At 35.9% G+C, this 20,098-nt stretch overlaps 4 protein-coding genes across 6 annotated transcripts in view; 2 read left to right on the forward strand and 2 right to left on the reverse strand.

Moving 5' to 3' along the window:
- The window catches only part of LOC120426748 (transcription factor sox-2), a 175,323-nt gene that overhangs the window by 119,837 nt on the left and 35,388 nt on the right, over nt 1-20,098 (forward strand). The gene's annotated exons all lie outside the window — the stretch shown is intronic.
- Nucleotides 123-1,611, reverse strand: LOC120426749 (angiopoietin-related protein 7-like). The gene is made up of 4 exons (XM_039591523.2): nt 1,441-1,611; nt 1,200-1,385; nt 436-1,146; nt 123-379 (listed from the first exon to the last, which is right to left on the reverse strand). Exons 1-4 carry the CDS (start codon nt 1,566-1,568, stop codon nt 217-219), a joined length of 1,188 nt encoding a protein of 395 aa, XP_039447457.2. The 5' UTR covers nt 1,569-1,611; the 3' UTR covers nt 123-216.
- Nucleotides 5,676-6,968, forward strand: LOC120426752 (ficolin-3-like). The gene is made up of 3 exons (XM_039591527.2): nt 5,676-5,997; nt 6,059-6,709; nt 6,766-6,968. The coding sequence occupies exons 1-3, from the start codon at nt 5,702-5,704 to the stop codon at nt 6,890-6,892; spliced, it is 1,074 nt and encodes a 357-aa protein (XP_039447461.1). The 5' UTR covers nt 5,676-5,701; the 3' UTR covers nt 6,893-6,968.
- LOC120426751 (angiopoietin-related protein 1-like) lies at nt 18,383-19,728 on the reverse strand. Its single transcript, XM_039591526.2, has 3 exons — nt 19,419-19,728; nt 18,686-19,357; nt 18,383-18,616 (listed from the first exon to the last, which is right to left on the reverse strand). The coding sequence occupies exons 1-3, from the start codon at nt 19,712-19,714 to the stop codon at nt 18,439-18,441; spliced, it is 1,146 nt and encodes a 381-aa protein (XP_039447460.1). The 5' UTR covers nt 19,715-19,728; the 3' UTR covers nt 18,383-18,438.

Consider the following 20,098-nt stretch of genomic DNA (forward strand, 5'->3'; position numbering starts at 1 on the left):
CAAACATTTTTGTTCATTTTTTGACACTTATTTTTACACTTTTTTTCGACACTTACTACTATTTTTCAGAAATTCAAAACCCCGGAACCAAATTTTGCCTCATCACAAACAAATAAAAAAAATTCGAGAAAAGAATTCGCCTTTTTATTTCTTATTTCATGTCAGTTAACAAACTTTATTTAAATCTTATCAATTTTAAAAATTCTTTAGTCCATCTTAAATCATACGTTCCGCAAAGCTTTCAGCCTCCTCATGGTTTCGAATCATCATTCTGACCGCCTTCAAGGGGTTCCGATTTTGCGTCGTAGATCCTCCAAACGTTCCCCACCAGATGCCTTTTTGGTTGTGTCCATGACCGTAGATTCCATTTAAGTTGTTCCTACAAAAATTCATCATTATTTAAAAATTCAAAATTCATAGAAATTCAAACCCAACCTGTTCAAACTATCCCCGCAGCTATAATGCCAGAATCCACTAGCCAACGTTTCAGCACAAACAGCGTGACTCGTGAGCCTCTCCGAGTCGTACGTCGAAAACCGCTCATTGTAGTAATACCCCAGCGAATCCCCGGCCGTACCCTCAAAAATACCACCCAACCTCAACCGATAGTTAGCGGTTGCATCTTCCACCGCAAAGTGCGGATACAGCGCATACTCCGTAACCCGCTCGAAGTCCTCCATATCGATCAAAAGCTCACTCCACTCCGACGTCAACTCCACCAAATGTTCCAATCCGAGCCAGTACTCCCCACTGGCATCTCCAAATCCGTTCCGGTAGTCGGACCAACTACGGTTAAAGTCCACCGAACCGTCCAGCCGACTTTGAAAGACCAACCAACCGCCACCCATGAGTTGTTGCTCGCAGAACACCTGGATCTCGGTGCCACTTTCCAGCACGAGTCGATAGACGCCGGATATTGGCGGGGCATCGTCGCAGGATCGGTACACTTGTGCGGATGGATCTTCGGTTGTGGTCACTGTATTTTCTGAGGTAGTGGTCTGCACAGTAGTTTCAGATGTTGTAGCCTCCGTCGTGCTAGGGGGCAGGGGACTCGAAGGGAGACTTCCACACGATAAATAGTAATCGTCGAGTAGATCTTGTGACGAGCCATCTCGAGCGCAGAACTGTTGATGGGCCATGGTATTACTGGAACGATAAAATTTTAGTCCCGTTTGTACAGATAACAGATTGATACTTACTCAAACTGACCGGAAACGCGAGAGACATTTCGTTCGACAATGCTGTGACCATTTTCCAATAAGTTCAGCGATCGATCCAGCAGACTTGCCTCCCAAGACAAAGTCTCCACGGTTTGCCGAAGTTGGTGGTTCTCGGCTGTTATCTCCTCCAAACGTTTGTTTCTTGTTGAAAATAATTCCTCCAGTCTGAAATCGAGCAATTTGCACTAAAATTTTCAAACGAAAACAACGAAACACGCACTTTTGCTGAATTTCCAAAATTTGTTCCTCGAGGTTTAGGTTGGAGAAATCGGCCGCCGAAACAAAATTAAAACTTGAACTGCCAACAAGAAGCACAAGCAGTGCCAACGAGGGCACGATACGTCTCATTTTGGATTCCAACCACGACGCTCTATCGACGACTGATACTGAAATCATAAAGTCGCTCTTATTTTGATTGGAGCTAGACGCTATTGAACGCGTGTAATCTAATCTTATAAGACTGCCAAATTTATCAGCAGTCAACACTGCGTTTCAAAAATAATGTAATGCATAATAGATTTCAAATTACAAAAAGTAATGTAGTAATTCTCTAGAATTTAGCATTTTTTTTTAAATTTTGCATTGTTTAGTTCGAATGCATTTTACATCAAAACTGCAACAAATTTTTTTTTTTTTACAGTGGGATGTTGGAAAAAACCAAATATTTAACCTACCTAAATTACAAATTAACAAAAAAATATGTTGTCCCATATATTTCAAAAAGTATACAGAAGATTTTACGTTTTTAATGAAAATTTAAAATTTTAGCAATTAGGCCCCCTTTTTTGAGTGTTTAAAATCAAGCTAAACTTGACAACACTTATTTTTAACATTTCCAAATGTTAGGCCAGATTTAACAATTTCACTTCTTGAAAATAAAGGCTAAATCTTTAACAGGAATGCAGCTCAGCAATCAGCAAGTCCAATCAGCATAGAAAAAAAAAAGTTTTTTTAGAAATTTTTGTTCTCAATATTTTAAATTTTTAAATATTGACATTAAAAGTACAATGTTTTTGCATTCCTCACCTTACTGAGGAAAGGCTATAAAATCACTCGAAAAATGAACTTCTTCATTCGACCTCGTAGACCCACCTTCACGTATACCTATCGACTCAGAATCATGTTCTGAGCAAATGTCTGTGTGGATGTGTGTAGGTGGGTGGACAAAAAAAAATGTCACTCGATTATCTCCGGACTGGATGAACGGATTTTGACCGTATTAGTCTCATTCGATCCGTCTTGGGGTCCCATAGGTCTCTATTTAAAATCAGCAAGTTTAGTTAAGTACTTCAAAAGTTATGCTAAAAAACGATTTTGGCGTATGTAAAAAGGGTGGTTTTTGCAAGAAACCCTATCATGTTATACATTTTCAGAAAGGTATTAAAAAGACCTGAGCCCAAAACATTGAAGATCTGATAACCCTATCAAAAGTTATTAGCACTTAAGTCTTATTTATACACTTTTTGGAGGCCGGATCTCAGATATTTCAGTAAAAATTATGTCCGGGTCCATCATGCGACCCATCGTTAGTTAGATAATTGAAAGACCTTTCAAATGAGCTTAAAACATCAAAGATCTGACAACCCTATCAAAAGTTATTGACACTTAAGTGTTATTTATATACTTTCTGGAGGCCGGATCTGAGATATTGTGATAAAAATATTGTCTGAATCTTCCATGTGAACTTTCGTTGGATAGGTTTTTTTATCAGACCTTGCCGATGAGCCATATAAATTGAAGGTCTGCGAACCCTATCAAAAGATATCAGTAATAAAATTGATTTGTTAAACATGTTAAGGGAATGTTGCTTTTTTTACTGAATGTATTGACTTTATGAATGTGAGGAAGGCACCAACCACCTAAAGGTGGATTAAGTATCGTTTTCCTGTATGATTCAAAAATTTCAATGCAATAAAATGTGCTATCAATTGAACACAATTTAATTGGCAATTTTATGTGTTGATAAAAAATAAAAAAGTTAAATTTTTCCCACAAAAAATTGCTTTAACGGAAAAATTGAAACTATTTATCCTAAAACTACTGTACTGGAGTATGATACATTTATCTACACTTTTTTCATTGAATTTGCTGAAACCATGGAAAGCAATTTTTATTTAAAAAAAATAGTTTAAAAAAGATTCCTATAGATTTCCATCGATGAATAGTATTCATGTATTTAACAAATAAAAATATTAAAAAAAAGTTATGAACATTTATGTATGCGTAATTCTCCATCAATTCACACAGCAGTTGCCCCGACCCCTCTTCGATTTGCGTGAAAATTTGTATTAAAAGGTAACTTTTGTCCCTGATCATGAATCTGAGGTCCATTTTTATATATTTTGCGACGGAGGGGTGGTACGACCCCTCCAATTTTTGAATATGCAAAGATAGAGGTGTTTTTCAATAATTTGCAGCCTGAAACGGTGATCAGATTGAAATTTGGTGTCAAAGGGACTTTTATGTAAAATTGCACGCCCTATTTGATAGCGTACTAAGAATCCCGAAAAAACGAATTTTTCATCGAAAAAAACACTAAACAAGTTTTAAGTTTTTATGGGAAATTTAATGTACTTTTCGAATCTTCATTGACCCAGAAGGGTAATTTTTTCATTTCGAACAAAAATTTTCGTTTTACAATTCATTTTAACTTGGCAGGGTTATTTTTTAGATTGTAACAATGTTGTACAAAGTGGAAGAGCAGACAAAATTTGTAATTTTACAAAAAAAAAAACTTTTCCCGATTTCGTGTGAGTTGGTAGGGAATTACCCTATAATAAAGATTTTAGGAAATTGTCATAGATGGATATTCCGCAATTCCCCACGAAAACAGCATGGTTCAAAAAGCGGGCTCAAAATTTATCTGGGGGTTCCTTGGCCAAAATAATTAGACACGTTTTTTTTTGTTTGGCCATTACAGTGACCTACACCGTGTTAGGGTGGTTCGAAAAATGGCCATTTTCGTCATTTTCCGCAAAAAAAAAAACACTTTTTTCAAAAAATCTTATCTTTGCGCCATTCAATCCGATTTAAGCTGTTAAGGGTGCACAGCAACCAATGAAGTTGATGTCTTCTTATTCTAAAGTTGACAAACTTACGGACCCAATCCTGTAACAATCGGAGTGTAAAAACAGGCAGATTTTGTTGTTAATCACTTAGTAGACATTACTTTAGGGGATGATTAAAAATTTTTGTCGATAGTTCCCGTAGCTTCAAAAATACTAAAACCTCTGTAACAAAAATCTTGGTGCAAAAGCTCTGGTTGATGTGCACCGTTAAAGGTTAAAGAAAGGTGATTAGTTTTGCTATTTGGGAAAAATAGTAAGAAAAATCTAGCTAAACATTTGAAAAGATCGTATAAAAAACTTAAAATGCTGTTTTGAAGGTCTCGGGACCAGTTGCGTGAAACTTGATACCCTAACATGTATAGGTCATCGCTAAAATTTTCAAGTTATCACAGTTTAAGTGAAAAAGTCGATTTTTTGCCGTTTTCGTCATTTTCTCATTTTTGCGCGTGGCGCGAAAACTTAACATCACCTTTTCAAATGTTTAGCCAATTTTTGAAACTTCTTACTATTTTTCACAAATAGCCAAACTAATCACCTTTCTTTTGCGTCTAAGACAGCTAAAATTGGATTAAATGGCGCGGAGATATAATTTTTAGAAAAAGTGTTTTTTTTTTTGCGATAAATGACGAAAATTGACATTTTTGGGCCACCCAAACACGGCGTAGGTTACAGTAATGGCCAAACAAAAAAAATACGTGTCTAATTATTTTGGCCAAGGAACTCCAAGACAAATTTTGAACCTGCTTGGAGATCTTTTTTATCGAATCATGCTGTTTTCGTGAGGAATTGCTGTATTATTAAAAAAATATATTTATTTAAATATAATTCAATACTTAATGAATGTTTACGTAGCACAATATATTTTGCAATAGTATAACTCATCAAAACATAGTCATTACCTGAAAAGTCCCCGATAATCTTTCATTGGTTTAGCATACCAATCAACGATGCCAATTTTACGCGAGGGGATTTTCACTCGTTTGATAAAGTAAGCCCGCCCCCTGCCGATTAGCGTTCAATCCAGGTTTCATCGATAAATTTGTCCGGTGCATCCCCAGGAATGAATGGACTTGTGAAATTTGTCGCTTACGTCGTTGAGGGGGTTACATGTAAAGACAATTTTATTTTGATAAGACATTTCTCTGGAATAAAATAACAACACTCCAGAATAAAAATTTAAAAAAAGTAATATTTGTCTTTTCTGAATACCTATGTCAAGAAGATTATAACGAATTCAAAAATATTTTTAAACACAGGCGACGATTGTTGGTCGGTGTAAAATTTGCCTAAATAATCGTAGCACTTAATAGATAAGATAATACAAACTTCCGATACAACAATTGACAGCTATATAAAATGAGCTAGCTCTGAAGACAAAATCATTGAAGAAGAGTTACTGAACCAGGTTCCACAATGGCACTTGTCATTGCAAAATTACTAGTGTTGGCGCTTCTGGCGCTTGGGACATCCTGCCAAGAGTCGTCCCCAAGTCTGGAGGAGCTCGTTCGAGATCTTCACCTGCGGCTGAACCTGATGTCGCTGGAGTTTCACGAGCAGATGGAGCAGCTGGTCACCGAGCAGCAGCTTTTGCGTCAATCCGTAGAGAAGCTTAGCTGGGTGGTTGACCGGGTTGACCAGTCGATGAAGAACATCGAAAATAACCACGATGTTGTGATGAGAAATCTTTCTCACGTAACGAGTCAGTCTGAGTGAGTATAATTTTAATTCTGAAAGTGAGATTATGTGTCTGACCTTGTGTTCCACCAACAGTGCCATAATGGTCAACCAGCAGTTCTGTGCCAACCACGACCGTTTGAGGGATTTGTACTTCGAGACGCTTCCGCGATGTCAGGGACCTCCGCTGCCTCCAGTCACAACCGAGCCTCCTCCAACCACAACCGATAACTCTGCAATGTACATTTCTTGCTCGACTGCTCCTCCGATATCCGGAGTGTACAACATCATCCTCAACTCCGGTCACTTGATCCAGGTGTTCTGCGAACAGAACCTGCAAGGTGGAGGTTGGGCCGTGTTCCAGCGGCGTATGGATGGCTCGGTAGACTTTAACCGTAACTTCATCTCATACCAAAACGGATTTGGAGACCCGCGGGGTGAGTTCTGGCTGGGGCTTGAGGATCTACACAGATTATCGCAGCAGATGGGTCAGACCGAGCTGCTGGTTGATATGGAGGATTTCGTGCAGACCTCGCAATACATGCTGTATAGAGATTTTGCGATTGGGTCCTGGATCGACGGTTACAAATTCACGATTGGCAACATTGTCACGGGAACGGCTGGGGATGCCTTGTCACAGTACCAACAAAAGCAATTCGTAACGTATGACCAGCACGGAGGTTCTATTTGTGCCGCACACCTGGCAAGTGGATTCTGGCACTTTGATTGTGGCTCGGACTTGTTCAGGTAAGTTAGGACAGAATTGTTTTGGTACGAGGGCTTTGGACAAATTTCTTTTGCAGAAATAATTTGAACGGCAATTACGGATTAGGCCTGGGCCAGCAAGGCGTTTGGTGGGGAACGTTTGGTGGAGCAACGAGTCAGAATCGGTCACCGTTGAAGAGAGTGCAGATGATGATAAAATTTTAAAACATGATTGTTAGCTTCAATATCAAATCGTTGCGGTCAAATAAATTTTCAAATTTAAAATAAACATAAATATGTGAATTTACTTTTTGTTATTTCTGAATTGCTGAAAAATCCTTCATTTGATATTTGAATTCCGAAAATTAGTACGATACCTTGCAAAAGTAACGTAATTATTTCCCATTGGACAAAAATATGAACCTTTTTAAGAGGACATGGGAAAATCTCCACGGTATATTCAAGTAAGTGTCGCTTGAGGTTGGACGGTTTTTTGGGAAGGACAATGATTTAAGGAGTTATTCGAAATCTTCATGTGAGCAACTCTCTACGAAATCGGCCGATTTCGACCATTTTTATTTTTTGTATTTTTTTATTAGACTCAAACTTTGTGGGGGCCTTCCCTATGACCAAATAAGCTATTTTGCGTCATTGGTTCACCCATACAAGTCTCCATACAATTTTGGCAGCTGTCCATACAAAAATGGTATGTAAATATTCAAACAGCTGTAACTTTTGAGTGAATTTTCTGATCAATTTGGTGTCTTCGGCAAAGTTGTAGGTATTGTTGAGGACTATTGAGAAAAAAATAAGTACACGGAAAAAAAATTTGAGGATTTTTTTATCAACTTTTTATTCACTAAAACTCAATTTCCCAAAATATGTATTTTTTGATTTTCGAGATTTTTGATATGTTTTAGGGGACAAAAATCCGCAACTTTTGAGCCATAGAGAAACATGGTCAAAAAATCTGCCGCCGAGTTATGATTTTTTGAAAAAATAGTGATTTTTGGAAAAAAATCGAAGTTTCATGCAAAAACAAGTTTGACATTATTTTTCAATGCAAAATTGAATTTGCAATCGAAAAGTACTTTACAGATTTTTTGATAAAGGGCTCCGTTTTCAAGATATAGCCACCGAAAGTTTGATTTTAGCGAAATATTTGCAGTTTTTCAATTTTTAAAATAGAGACCAAGAGTGACCATTTCTAAAAATATTTTTTTTTTTTTTGAAAAGTTCAGAAAATTTGCTATAAAATTGTCTAAGAGACATTGAAGATTGGACCTCGGGTTGCTGAGATAGTGCCGCTTTAAGAAAAAGAAACACGAAAATTGAAGTTTTCTTAATCTCACCAAAATAACCCACCATGTTCTAGTGACGATATCTCAGCAACTAATGGTCTGATTATCAATGTTAATACATGAAACATTCGTGAAATTTTCCGATCTTTTCGAAAAAATATTATGAAAATTTTTAAATCAAGACTAGCATTTTAAATGGGCGTAATATTCAATGTTTGGCCATTTTAAAATGTTAGTCTTGAATTAAAAAATTTCAAAAAAATTTTTTCGAAAAGATAGGAAAATTTTACGATTGTTTCATGTATTAACATTGAAAATCGAACCATTAATTGCTGAGATATCGTCATTAGAAAATGGTGGGTTGTTTTGGTGAGATTTAGAAAACTTCAATTTTCGTGTTTCTTTTTCTTTACGCCGCTGTATCTCAGCAACCAAAGGTCCAATCTTCAATGTCTCTTAGACAATTTTATAGCAAATTTTCTGAACCTATCAAAAAAAATATTTTTAGAAATGATCACTCATGGTCACTATTTTTAAAAATTCAAAAACTGCAAATATTTCGCTAAAATCAAACTTTTGGTGGCTATATCTGGAAAACGGAAACCTTTATCATAAAATATGTAAAGTACTTTTCGATTGCAAATTCAATTTTGCATTAAAAAATAATGTCAAACTTGTGTTTGCATGAAACTTCGATTTTTTCCAAAAATCACTATTTTTTCAAAAATTCATAACTTGGCGGCAGATTTTTTGTCCATGTTTCTCTATGGCTCAAAAGTTGCGGATTTTTGTCCCCTAAAACATATCAAAAAATCTCGAAAATCAAAAAATACATATTTTGGGAAATTGAGTTTTAGTGAAAAAAAAGTTGATAAAAAAATCCTCAAATTTTTTTTCCGTGTACTTATTTTTTTCTCAATAGTCCTCAACAATACCTACAACTTTGCCGAAGACACCAAATTGATCAAAAAATTCACTCAAAAGTTACAGCTGTTTGAATATTTACATACCATTTTTGTATGGACAGCTGCCAAAATTGTATGGAGACTTGTATGGGTGAACCAATGACACAAAATAGCTTATTTGGTCATAGGGAAGACCGCCACAAAGTTTGAGCCAAATCAAAAAATACAAATAAAATTCATTTCCGGTTTTGGTAGAGAATTGCTCATATGTGAATTTACTTTTTGTTATTTCTGAAGTACGTTAAAGTAAATCTTTCCCAGTTCCTGAGGGGAACACCCTTGAAAAGTATCGGGGCCGGCATTTACAAAGCGGATTCAGTGGCAGTTTCATTCTCAACTTAATGTTAACATGTTAAGGTAAATGTTAACATTCTATAGGTCGCCTCCCTAAGGTGTCGTGGTAAGGTCCAGTTTGTGACGATACACTACCTTTCCTTTACTAAGCAATCGATTCTAGAAGGGAAAAGAACCCCGATCTACCGCTTACGAGGCGGAAGCGTTACCACTGGGCTACGTGGCTCGGTCTCTGAATTGCTGAAAAATCCTTCATTTGATATTTTTTCCCATTGGGCAAAAAAATTGGCATTTTTAATAGGACAAGGGCAAATCTCCACGATATATTCAAGTAAGTGTCGCTTGAGGTTGGACAGTTTTTTGGGAAGGTGGATGATCTAAGGAGCCACTTTAGGCGAATCTTGACGACCGTTTGCATTGTTGTTCGAAATCTTCGTCTGTTCTCATTTGTAAAGGGAATGTTTCCGATTTTTCTCATCTCATATTGGATGAATTCTGTAAGTCGCCCAGGCTATTTTTGCGAAAAAATGTAGATTTAATTTCAGCAAGTTATACAATCCTGTATTCAAACTTGTATTCTCGTCCGATTCTCAGGTTCAAGTATATCAGTCTAAACCTTCTATAAGCTACCAATGTTCCACGGTCAAGCGTAAAGCAGTTTTACTTGACAATCCAAAGGACAGGGGAACCTCGCCGTGAGATTCATGTTTTTCAGGCATTTGAAGTTTCAGGGAGTTCAGAACCTAACCCAGAATCATTCGCTTACAAAGCGAAAATCGTAACGATTCAGCCAATACTGTGTCCGATTAAAAGATTTGTCTGATAATATGCACAAATACCTAACAAATTTTCACAAAAAAAATATTAGAGGTTTTCATTCAATTCTCGTTTATTATGTATTCTTAATAAGTACCCTTGAAAATGTATTTAGATGTTTTGAAATAGGCGTTTGCTGCTCACATAACGCTTCAACTTCGGAAACATCTGCCACAGCAATACGGTACAATCCGGACTCTGCGGGGGCATCGATCCTTACATCATGACACTGGGAGGAGGTGCCTCACATGTTGTGTAGTACTCGTCGAGCAGATCTTGTAACGAGTTGCCACTCGCGCAGAACTGCTGGTGGGTCATCGTGGTGCTGAAATCAGCCAAATGTCAATCCATTCGAGCAATACCTTCTGATTAATACTCACTCAAATTGACCGGTAACGCGAGTTATGTTCCATTCCGCCATATTGTGGTCCAATTCGACACTACAACACATACTTCTGCTGAATCGCAATGATTTGTTCCTCAAGGCTCAAAGAAGAAACATCGTTCGCTAAAACATCCCTAAAGATTGAGCTACTAAATAGTAGCACAAGCAAAGCTAACGCTGGAATAATTCTTCCCATGGTTATTGACTACTCAAAGCTTCAAGCGTGACTAAAGTTGAACTATAAATAAAGTTTCATTTTGGCTGAAAATTGGTGAGCTTCACCAATATATAATCTAATCGTATCTGTGGTATCACAAATTTTACACCGTGCAGCAAAAAAGTATCAAATAATAAACAAATGTATACGTCATATGTTATCAACATACGTTTTCAGTACTTATCTGTGTCGATTGCGGGAAAATCCCCGCACAATTCATTCACTAAATTTGTACTCCAAATAAACAAAGGTGCAATTATTACTACACTGAGATAGGGTTTGAATGAGCTGACCCCCAAAGATTGTATCAGTTTTATGTCATCGATATTTTTGTATGGTGCATTAGGGTGTAATATCAAAATCGATTTTCCAGCACAGCAATTTTTCAGGTCCTTTTGGGATCCTTAACAACTCCCCAAAGTTTGGGAACGATTGGCTTAGTCCTCACTTTGCGCAAAGCGATTCAATTTTCCATATAAATTTGTATGGGAAAACACATTTTTTTGAGTTTTGATATTTATAAAATCCACGTTTCACGCTGTACTAAAACCGGATTCATATTCGGATGCTCTGGAATGTGCTCTACAATTTTCCCGAAGAGAGTATGGTGCTAGCTTGTCCCTGAAAGAAGATACAGCGTCCTCAAAACTCGTCTAAAACGTGATTTTCGAGCAAAAAACACGTTTTAGACGAGTTTTGAACACGCTGTATCTTTTTATAGGAGCAAGTTAGCACCATACTCTCTTCGGGAAAGTTGTAGAGCACCTTCCAGAGCATCCAAACTTGAGTCCGGTTTTAGTACAGCGTGAAACGTGGATTTTATAAATATCAAAATCCAAAAAAATGGTTTTTCCCATACAAATTTATATGGAAAATTGAATCGCTTTGCGCAAAGTGAGGACTAAACCAATCGGTCCCAAACTTTGGGGAGTTGTTTAGGACCCCAGAAGGAACTAAAAAAGTGCTGTGCTCACTAAATTTGGACAACTTTATTTTTTTCCATACAACCATATTACACCCTAATGGTGCATCCCCTAGAAATTGCTGAAATTGTGAAATTTGTGGAATGCAATTACCACAAGGTACTACCAAGAAATCCTGCTTTATTGCTGACTTGTGCATTGAAACATTTTAAGTCCTTAAAAATTGAGAAAACTTGCTGTATGTTGTATTTTTTAATCCGGCTGAAACATTTTTTGATGCCTTCGGTATGCCCAAAAAAAGCCATTTTGCATCATTAGTTTGTCATTAATTTTCCATACAAATTTGGCAGCTGTTCATACAAAAATGATGTATGAAATTTCAACAATCTGTAACTTTTGAAGGAATTTTTGATTGATTTGGTGTCTTCAGCAACGTTGTGTAAAAGAACTACATTGAAAAAAAGATACACAATAGAATTTTTTTTGGTGATTTTTCATTTCACTTTTTAGGCCGATGCAAATATTAAAAAAAGTTTTTGTCCCTCGGCCCTGGCCGAGGTCAAGGGGGGGGGCAAAAAAATAAAAAATATAAAAATTTAAATAACAAGCCATAGTCTTCACATTTAAATGAAAAAAGTGTTTTAAAATGCATTTTACACTAGTTCAGTTGTTTTGCAATCATTAGTTTTCAAAAAAATCTAAGATCTGACAAAAACAAAAATTGTATCGAAAAAAAAGGTTTTGCATCGAAAATTTTCAAAAAATCTTAAGATTTTTTAATAAACCTAAACATGCTAAAAATGATTTTAAACGCAGAAGAATGTATTTTAATTTGATTTCAGCTGGTTGCACTTGAATTTTCATTGAAATTTTGAAGTTTATTGTAAAAATATTTTTTTTGCCCCCTGATTTTTCGGGCCAATTATGAAGGGGGGGGGGGTGACAAAAACTTTTAAAAATATCTGTACCAGCCTTATTATTAAAACATGATTTGCAAAAAAACCCTAATTTTATTTTTTTTATTTTTTATAGGTTTTAGGAAACATCAAATGCCAATTTTTCAGAAATTTCCAGAATGTGCAAAAAATCTTTGATCAAGTTCTAAATTTTTCAATGAATATCAATTTTTCAAAAAATCGAAATATTAATCGCAAAAATTTTTCAACTCAATTTTTCGATGTAAAATCAAATTTACAATCAAAAAGTACTTGGGAATTTTTCAATAAAGTGCACGGTTTTCAAGTTTTAACCGTTTTAAGGTTACTTTTTTGAAAATAGTCGCAGTTTTTATTTATTTTTTAAATTATTGCCCTTGTTTGCCCACTTTCGAAAAAAAATATTTTTGAAAAGCTAAGAAAAATCTCAAAATTTGGCTTTTTTTCAATTTTGTTGATACGACCTTTAGTTGCTGAGGTATTGCCATGCAAAGATTTTAAAACAGGAAAATTGATGTTTACAAAGTTCCACCATCAGAGCCATAATGGTCAACCAGCAGTTCTGCGCCAATCACGACCGTTGAGGGATTTGTCTTCGAGACGCTTCCGCGATGCCAGGGACCTCCGCTACCGAGCTTCCTCCAACCACAATCGATCCCCCTGCGGTATTCGCTTCTTGCTCGAATGCCCCACCGGTATCCGGAGTGTACAACATTATGCTCAACTCTGGGAATTCCCGTGATTTCCCGGAAAAAATATTTTCCGTTTCCAGGGGAATTTATAAATTTCCTGGGAATTCCCGAAATACAAGCAGAAGTATACATTTTCTTACCTTTTTTTGCACAAATGTTTTAAAATTATACAAAAAATAATAATTGGAGAACCTGATTTGATTTTATTTATTTCAATCTACTATTCGTATTGAATTAAGAGGCAGTATTTGTAAATTCTGCTCGGTTTGTTCTAGAGGTCGTATCGAGGTGCTCCGATTTGGATGAAACTTTCAGGGTTTGTTTGTCTATACATGAGATGAACTCATGCAAAATATGAGCCCTCTACGACAAAGGGAAGTGGGTTAAAACGGGCATTGAAGTTTGAGGTCCAAAACACATGAAAAATCTTAATATCCGTAAAACTTCATCGATTCCAGTTCTCTTAGATGCATTCGAAAGGTCTTTTAAAGCCCTTTAAAATGTGCTATAGACATCCAGGATTGGTTTGACTTTTTCTCATAGGTTTTGCAAATTACTGTTAAAAATGGATTTTTTTAAAACCTTAATAACTTTTTGCAACAGCCTCCAACACCCATACTCCCATAGGTCAAAAGATAGGTAATTACATGGACTATAAGCCTACGGTGTTAACTTTTTGGCCAATCGCAGTTTTTCTCATAGTTTTTCGATTTTTCTAGAACAAACATTTTACAACGTTAGTTTTTGACCTGTAGGCCGCCATAGCGGCACTTTTTGGTCTCAATTTTGCCATATTCGGAATCCTCAGAAAATTTTACATTAGATTGAGGTGTTGAAATTTTGAATTTGACTGAAAAAAATGCCATTTAGAATTAATTCAAATATTATTTAGCATTTTGTCGAATTAGGGGTAAAACAAGTTTTCGCCTACTTGATACAGCATTTGACGTATTGATCATAGAGTAAATAAGATCTATTTCTTTTTGCAAAAATGTTTCATTTAATTTTTTTTTAAATCAAAATTTTAACCCCAATACTTCTAACTTACGTGAAATTGTCCGAGGATTCCGAATATGACAAAATTGAGACCAAAAAGTGCCGTCTTCTTGGCCTACAGGGCAAAAATTACCGTTGTAAAATGTTTGATCTGGAAAAATCGTAAAACTATGAGAAAAACTGCGATTGGCCAAAAAGTTAACACCGTAGGCTTATAGTCCATGTAATTACCTATCTTTTGACCTATGGGAGTATGGGTGTTGGAGGCTGTTGCAAAAAGTTATTAAGGTTTTAAAAAAATCCATTTTTAACAGTAATTTGCAAAACCTATGAGAAAAAGTCAAACCAATCCTGGATGTCTATAGCACATTTTAAAGGGCTTTAAAAGACCTTTCGAATGCATCTAAGAGAACTGGAATCGATGAAGTTTTACGGAAATGCGAGCAATTTTAAGATTTTTCATGTTTTTTGGACCTCAAACTTCAATGCCCGTTTTACCTCACTTCCCTTTGTCGTAGAGAGCTCATATTTGGCATGAGTTCATCTCATGTATAGACAAACAAACCCTGAAAGTTTCATCCAAATCAGAGCACCTCGATACGACCTGTTTCACATCGGTGAAAAACTCGCTCTTAATCAGCTCGTCTGTAAATTTCATGTCAAGCTTTAATTCAGATAATATTTATTTCTGCCCGGGCAGAAAGTTGCATCTTGGAAAAATCTACCCATGTTCGTAAAAACACGAACAAGTCAAGTTCACCCCAGGGTATGGTTAAGAGATAACCGAACATGGCCACGAACATAAATTGTTCGAGGCGTATCTGCGAAAAATCTTGTTGAGTTTATTTGACCAACAATGCCACATCAAGTTGAGTTTATAGTAGCAAACAACTGAAATCTTCCAAAAATCATATCAAGTTCATAAAGTAGATTTTGATCCCAAAAATAATTTTATTGGTTTTTATTGCACCCCGCCACAATTCAGACCCCCTCCCCCCTTCTTCCTCTTCACAAATATGAGTAATATTGCAGGAATATACGCACTTACATCAAAACAAGATTTTTCAAAGTTGAAACATTATTTTACTTTAAAAACTCATTAAAAAATTGTGGAGAAAGCGTTGAATTGCCAAAATGTCATAATAATTTTCCAAATCACGAAAAATCCAAAGTCTCTATATTCCATTTTTTTAAATTAAAAATAAAAGTTTATGAAAATATTCCTAAAATTGCATAAGTCCAAAAATCCACAGTAAAATTCCAAAAAGCCTGGTAATGTTTCTTATCAAAATAATTTTTCAAAATGTTGAAAAATATTCAACTGGCTGAGAGCAAAAATTTCGCAAAGTCCTGAAAATATAAAAAAAATCTACCAAAAATCTTATCGTGATACTGATCCCGTAAATTTTCTAAGTGCCGGAACGATTTTTGTAGGGGGTATATCAATAATTATTAAAAACCAACTTTCGAATTTCAAAATTTCAATGAAGACGTTTTGTTAGGGACATTATTTTAGGAACAAACTGATGTTTTTGTAAAAATCGGACGAAAATTTCCTGTAATTTCGACGATTTTTCCGAAATTTTACTGGCCAAAAGCCAAAATTTGCTAAGTCCAAAAAATCAAATAAATTCTACCAAAAATCTTGTCGTGATACGGATCCCGTAAATTTTCTAAGTGCCGGAACGATTTTTGTAGGGGGTATATCAATAATTATTAAAAACCAACTTTCGAATTTCAAAATTTCAATGAAGACGTTTTGTTAGGGACATTATTTTAGGAACAAACTGATGTTTTTGTAAAAATCGGACGAAAATTTCCTGTAATTTCGACGATTTTTCCGAAATTTTACTGGCCAAAAGTCAAAATTTTGCTAAGTCCAAAAAATCAAATAAATTCTACCGAAAATCTTGTCGTGATACGGATCCCGTAAATTTTCTAAGTGCCGGAACGATTTTTGTAGGGGGTATATCAATAATTATTAAAAACCAACTTTCGAATTTCAAAATTTCAATGAAGACGTTTTGTTAGGGACATTATTTTAGGAACAAACTAATGTTTTTGTAAAAATCGGACGAAAATTTCCTGTAATTTCGACGATTTTTCCGAAATTTTATTGGCCAAAAGCCAAAATTTTGCTAAGTCCTGAAAATCTAATAAATTCTACCGAAAATCTTGTCGTGATACGGATCCCGTAAATTTTCTAAGTGCCGGAACGATTTTTGTAGGGGGTATATCAATAATTATTAAAAACCGACTTTCGAATTTCAAAATTTCAATGAAGAAGTTTTGTTAGGGACATTATTTTAGGAACAAACTGATGTTTTTGTAAAAATCGGACAAAAATTTTCTGTAATTTCGTCGATTTTTCCGAAATTTTGGTTCAAAGCAAAAATTAACATCAAAATAATTTATCATGTTTCCAAACTCCCGAAAATGTTCTAAGTCCCAAAAAAATGCTTTTTCTGTAAAAAGTAAAGAATTAAAAAATATACGCAAAAATTTCAAAGTCCAGCATAAATAAAATCAAGCTTTAAAATATCAGCTCATGAAGATTATTCGAAGTGTCGGAAATTGAAAATTCTGTCAGTGACTGCAAATTTTGCTAAGTCCAGTATAAATTTGAAATAAAGTCAAAATAATCATTTCATGATGTTCGGGTAAAATTTTGGAAAAAATAAAATTTTCGAAATTTTTGCTAAGTCTAAAAAAACTACCACTAACAGCTCAATATCAACTGTAGATAATGCAGTATGATCATGGAATATACTTTCCATGATACGCAGTCGGTTTCAAAAGTCGTCATAACTCGAAGAGTTTACAGCAAGATGCGAATAAACAAGCCAAGATAGTTCGAAGTTATATCCACCAACTCACTTTCCGCCCGGGTGAAGCATTCACCACTAGGAATATTGTTTGCTTATATGCTGTACAACAAAAATTACGCTGTTATGGAATGAACAGAAACTATTATATTTTTGACAAACTTTTTTAACGACTTTTTTGTAATACCTTTTGAAAATAAGATATTTACATCTTCCGGTCAAGATCAACACTGAGATTTGTTTAACTTTTTTTTATCTTTAACATGTTGGATGAAAATTGAACTAATATAATTAAATTAAAAGAAAAGGTTTGTGTGAGAAGAATTTGTTTCTACGAATTCAAGAAATTACAGATTGATGTTATGAATTTTTGAAGCACGTGAGCTACCAAGAACGTAAGAGGGTTAAATATGAAAAATATTGTTTAATTTCAACTACTTTCAAATGCTCAAAATTATTTTAATCTAATTAATCAATTAGGCTGAATACCATATAACTAAAATCATATTATATAACCATGAAAAACCATTGAAAAAGAACTTCCTATCATATGAAATTTACCCAAAGAATGCAACTATATTTCAAAAACTCGCTCCAAATATTTAAAAAATTTGAGTTTTGATTTCATGATATAGTGTTTCAAGTTAAAAAGCGCTAAAAACTAGATTTTTTAAGGTAAATTCAATGATTATTTATTAATTCACAAGTTGAAAATACTTGTTCTGGGATAAGTTATTTGCCATGACAAACAACATTTTTGCATGATTTTTTTTTCATTTTGACTTTTTGGTCACTGAGACAAATTTAAAAGCAATTTTATAGTTGTGGAGCATAAATTTTCACAGTCCAAACACTTTGATTTATAAAAATCCTTCTGAACAAAAGTACTAATAATATTTTCCTTCACTACGGACGATTTAAAACACGGCATAAAATTTAGAAAGTTTATATATTTTCTCAAAGTTGCATGATTTTTTACAAGCAGTCAAGCCATTAATTGATACTCACACTCATTTTGACCATTAAAGGTGCTGTTCTATACAATTTTGTTGAGATTTCCCGAGAAATTTGTTGGAAATTTCCCGTTTCCCGGGAATTTTGTAATATTGGATTATTGGACGCTCTAGGCTCGGTAGATTTTCAACCGCACCTTCGCCGACTACCTGAACGGACCTAACCTTATATTTGAAAAGGTCGTAGGAAAACTACTTTTTAAATTGAAACTGCGCGCATATCTTCAAAATTTCAGAGATGACCTATACTTTTTTGAGTACTAAAAATTTCGTCATTTAAGGTTTCCATTGAATGAAAATTATAACCAGTTTTTCCTTTTGCAGGCAAATTTGAATTTATTATTGTACTTTCAATTTTCGATACATTTTTTGGATCCAAATCTTTTTTTAAACATTCTTCGTTATCTAATTAGTTCTTGGGACCCTCGAACCACTTAACGGATCCATCGCGTTCAAAAACATGTTGTCGAACCATCATCCGAACAGTTTTCAACGGCGATCGGTTCTGGGTAATGGAATTATCAAATGTTCCCCACCAAACACCTTGTTGGCCCTTGTTGAAGCCATAGATACCATTCAAATTGTTTCTGAAACAGAAAGAAAATATAGTTATTCGATGCTCCACCAATAATTGCTACTTGCTACTACTCAGTTACCTGTACATATCGATTCCACAATCGTAATGCCAAAATCCACTGGCCAACGTTTCGGCACAGTTGCCGGAAGCACCTACTCTTCTGTCGAACGTGGTAAATTCCTCAGCAAAGTAATTCGATAAAGCATCGCCGGCAGTTCCGGAGAACGTTCCTCCCAGCCGCAAAGTATACGCAGTCGCTGCCGATTCTATTGCGAAATTGGAATACCTCGCAAACTGTGCGACGCCCGCAAAGTCCTCCATATCGATCAACAGTTCAACGCCCAGATTTGTCAGGAGGTGCAAGTTGTCCAGCCCCAGCCAGTACTCGTGGCTAACGTTTCCAAAGCCGCTCCGGTACTCGGCGTACGAACGGTTAAAGTCTACCGTACCATGCATGCGACTTTGGAACACCATCCAACCTCCATCTTGCAACTCCTGCTCACAGTATAATCGCACCACCACAAATCTGTCAATTTCAATGCTGTACACTCCAGACACTGGAGGCGCATGTCTGCACGAGGCATACACAGCTGGAGGTTCACTAGTGATGGGAGGAATCTGCGTTGAAGTTGGCGTAGGCTCGGTTGTGACTGGAGGTAGCGGAGGTCCTTGGCATCGCGGAAGCGTCTCGAAGTACAAATCCCTCAAACGGTCGTGGTTGGCACAGAACTGCTGGTTGACCATTATGGCACTGTTGGTGGAACACAAGGTCAGACGCTTAATCTCACTTTCAGAATTTAAATTATACTCACTCAGACTGACTCGTTACATGGGAAAGGTTTCTCATCACAACATCGTGATTGTCCACGATGTTATTCATCGACTGGTCAACCCGGTCAACCACCCAGCTAAGCTTCTCAACGGATTGACGCAAAAGCTGCTGCTCGGTGACCAGCTGTTCCATCTGCTCGTGGAACTCCAGCGACATCAGGTTCAGTCGCAGATGAAGATCTCGAACGAGCTCATCGAGACTCGGGGACGACTCTTGGCCAAAAGTCCCAAGCGCCAAAAGTGTCAGTACTAGCAATTTTGGAATGTTTCCTGCCATGGTAGACTCCTGCTCAAGTTCCCCTTCCGAATGATGTTGATACACGAAAAAACTCGACTTTTATTGAAATTGAGTTATCTTATCTTTAAAGCTGGGACTGGTTTTGACGATTTTACACTTCGTCACAAATGTTGTGACGAAGAATTAATTTCACAATTTGCATCCCTTCCGGGGATGCACCATTATCGGCGAAACAAATCCGTCATATCAACTCTACCTCAATTGTACCAATTTAAAACGTGAATGAATTGCAGTGATTATCGGGAAATCTCTACCGGAAGGATAAAAATCACGACCGCAGATGATAAGCAAAACGAACTTATTTGATAAGGATTGAGAAGGAAGTCAACTTAGTATTTTGTTTGTAACTTAGCCAAGAAGAAT

This window comes from Culex pipiens, chromosome 2 (assembly GCF_016801865.2).
Source record: "Culex pipiens pallens isolate TS chromosome 2, TS_CPP_V2, whole genome shotgun sequence".
Classification (NCBI taxonomy): Eukaryota; Metazoa; Arthropoda; class Insecta; order Diptera; family Culicidae; genus Culex; species Culex pipiens.

Coding starts and splice junctions, on each gene's coding strand:
- LOC120426749 (XM_039591523.2), bottom strand. CDS start 1,568: ATGAGACGTATCGTGCCCTCGTTGGCACTGCTTGTGCTTCTTGTTGGC. Junction 1,147..1,199: donor CGCGTTTCCGGTCAGTTTGA/GTAAGTATCAAT, acceptor TTATCGTTCCAG/TAATACCATGGCCCATCAAC. Junction 380..435: donor TGCGGGGATAGTTTGAACAG/GTTGGGTTTGAA, acceptor GAATTTTTGTAG/GAACAACTTAAATGGAATCT.
- LOC120426752 (XM_039591527.2), top strand. CDS start 5,702: ATGGCACTTGTCATTGCAAAATTACTAGTGTTGGCGCTTCTGGCGCTT. Junction 5,998..6,058: donor CACGTAACGAGTCAGTCTGA/GTGAGTATAATT, acceptor TTCCACCAACAG/TGCCATAATGGTCAACCAGC. Junction 6,710..6,765: donor TGTGGCTCGGACTTGTTCAG/GTAAGTTAGGAC, acceptor TTTCTTTTGCAG/AAATAATTTGAACGGCAATT.
- LOC120426751 (XM_039591526.2), bottom strand. CDS start 19,714: ATGGCAGGAAACATTCCAAAATTGCTAGTACTGACACTTTTGGCGCTT. Junction 19,358..19,418: donor CATGTAACGAGTCAGTCTGA/GTGAGTATAATT, acceptor TTCCACCAACAG/TGCCATAATGGTCAACCAGC. Junction 18,617..18,685: donor TGTGGAATCGATATGTACAG/GTAACTGAGTAG, acceptor TTTCTGTTTCAG/AAACAATTTGAATGGTATCT.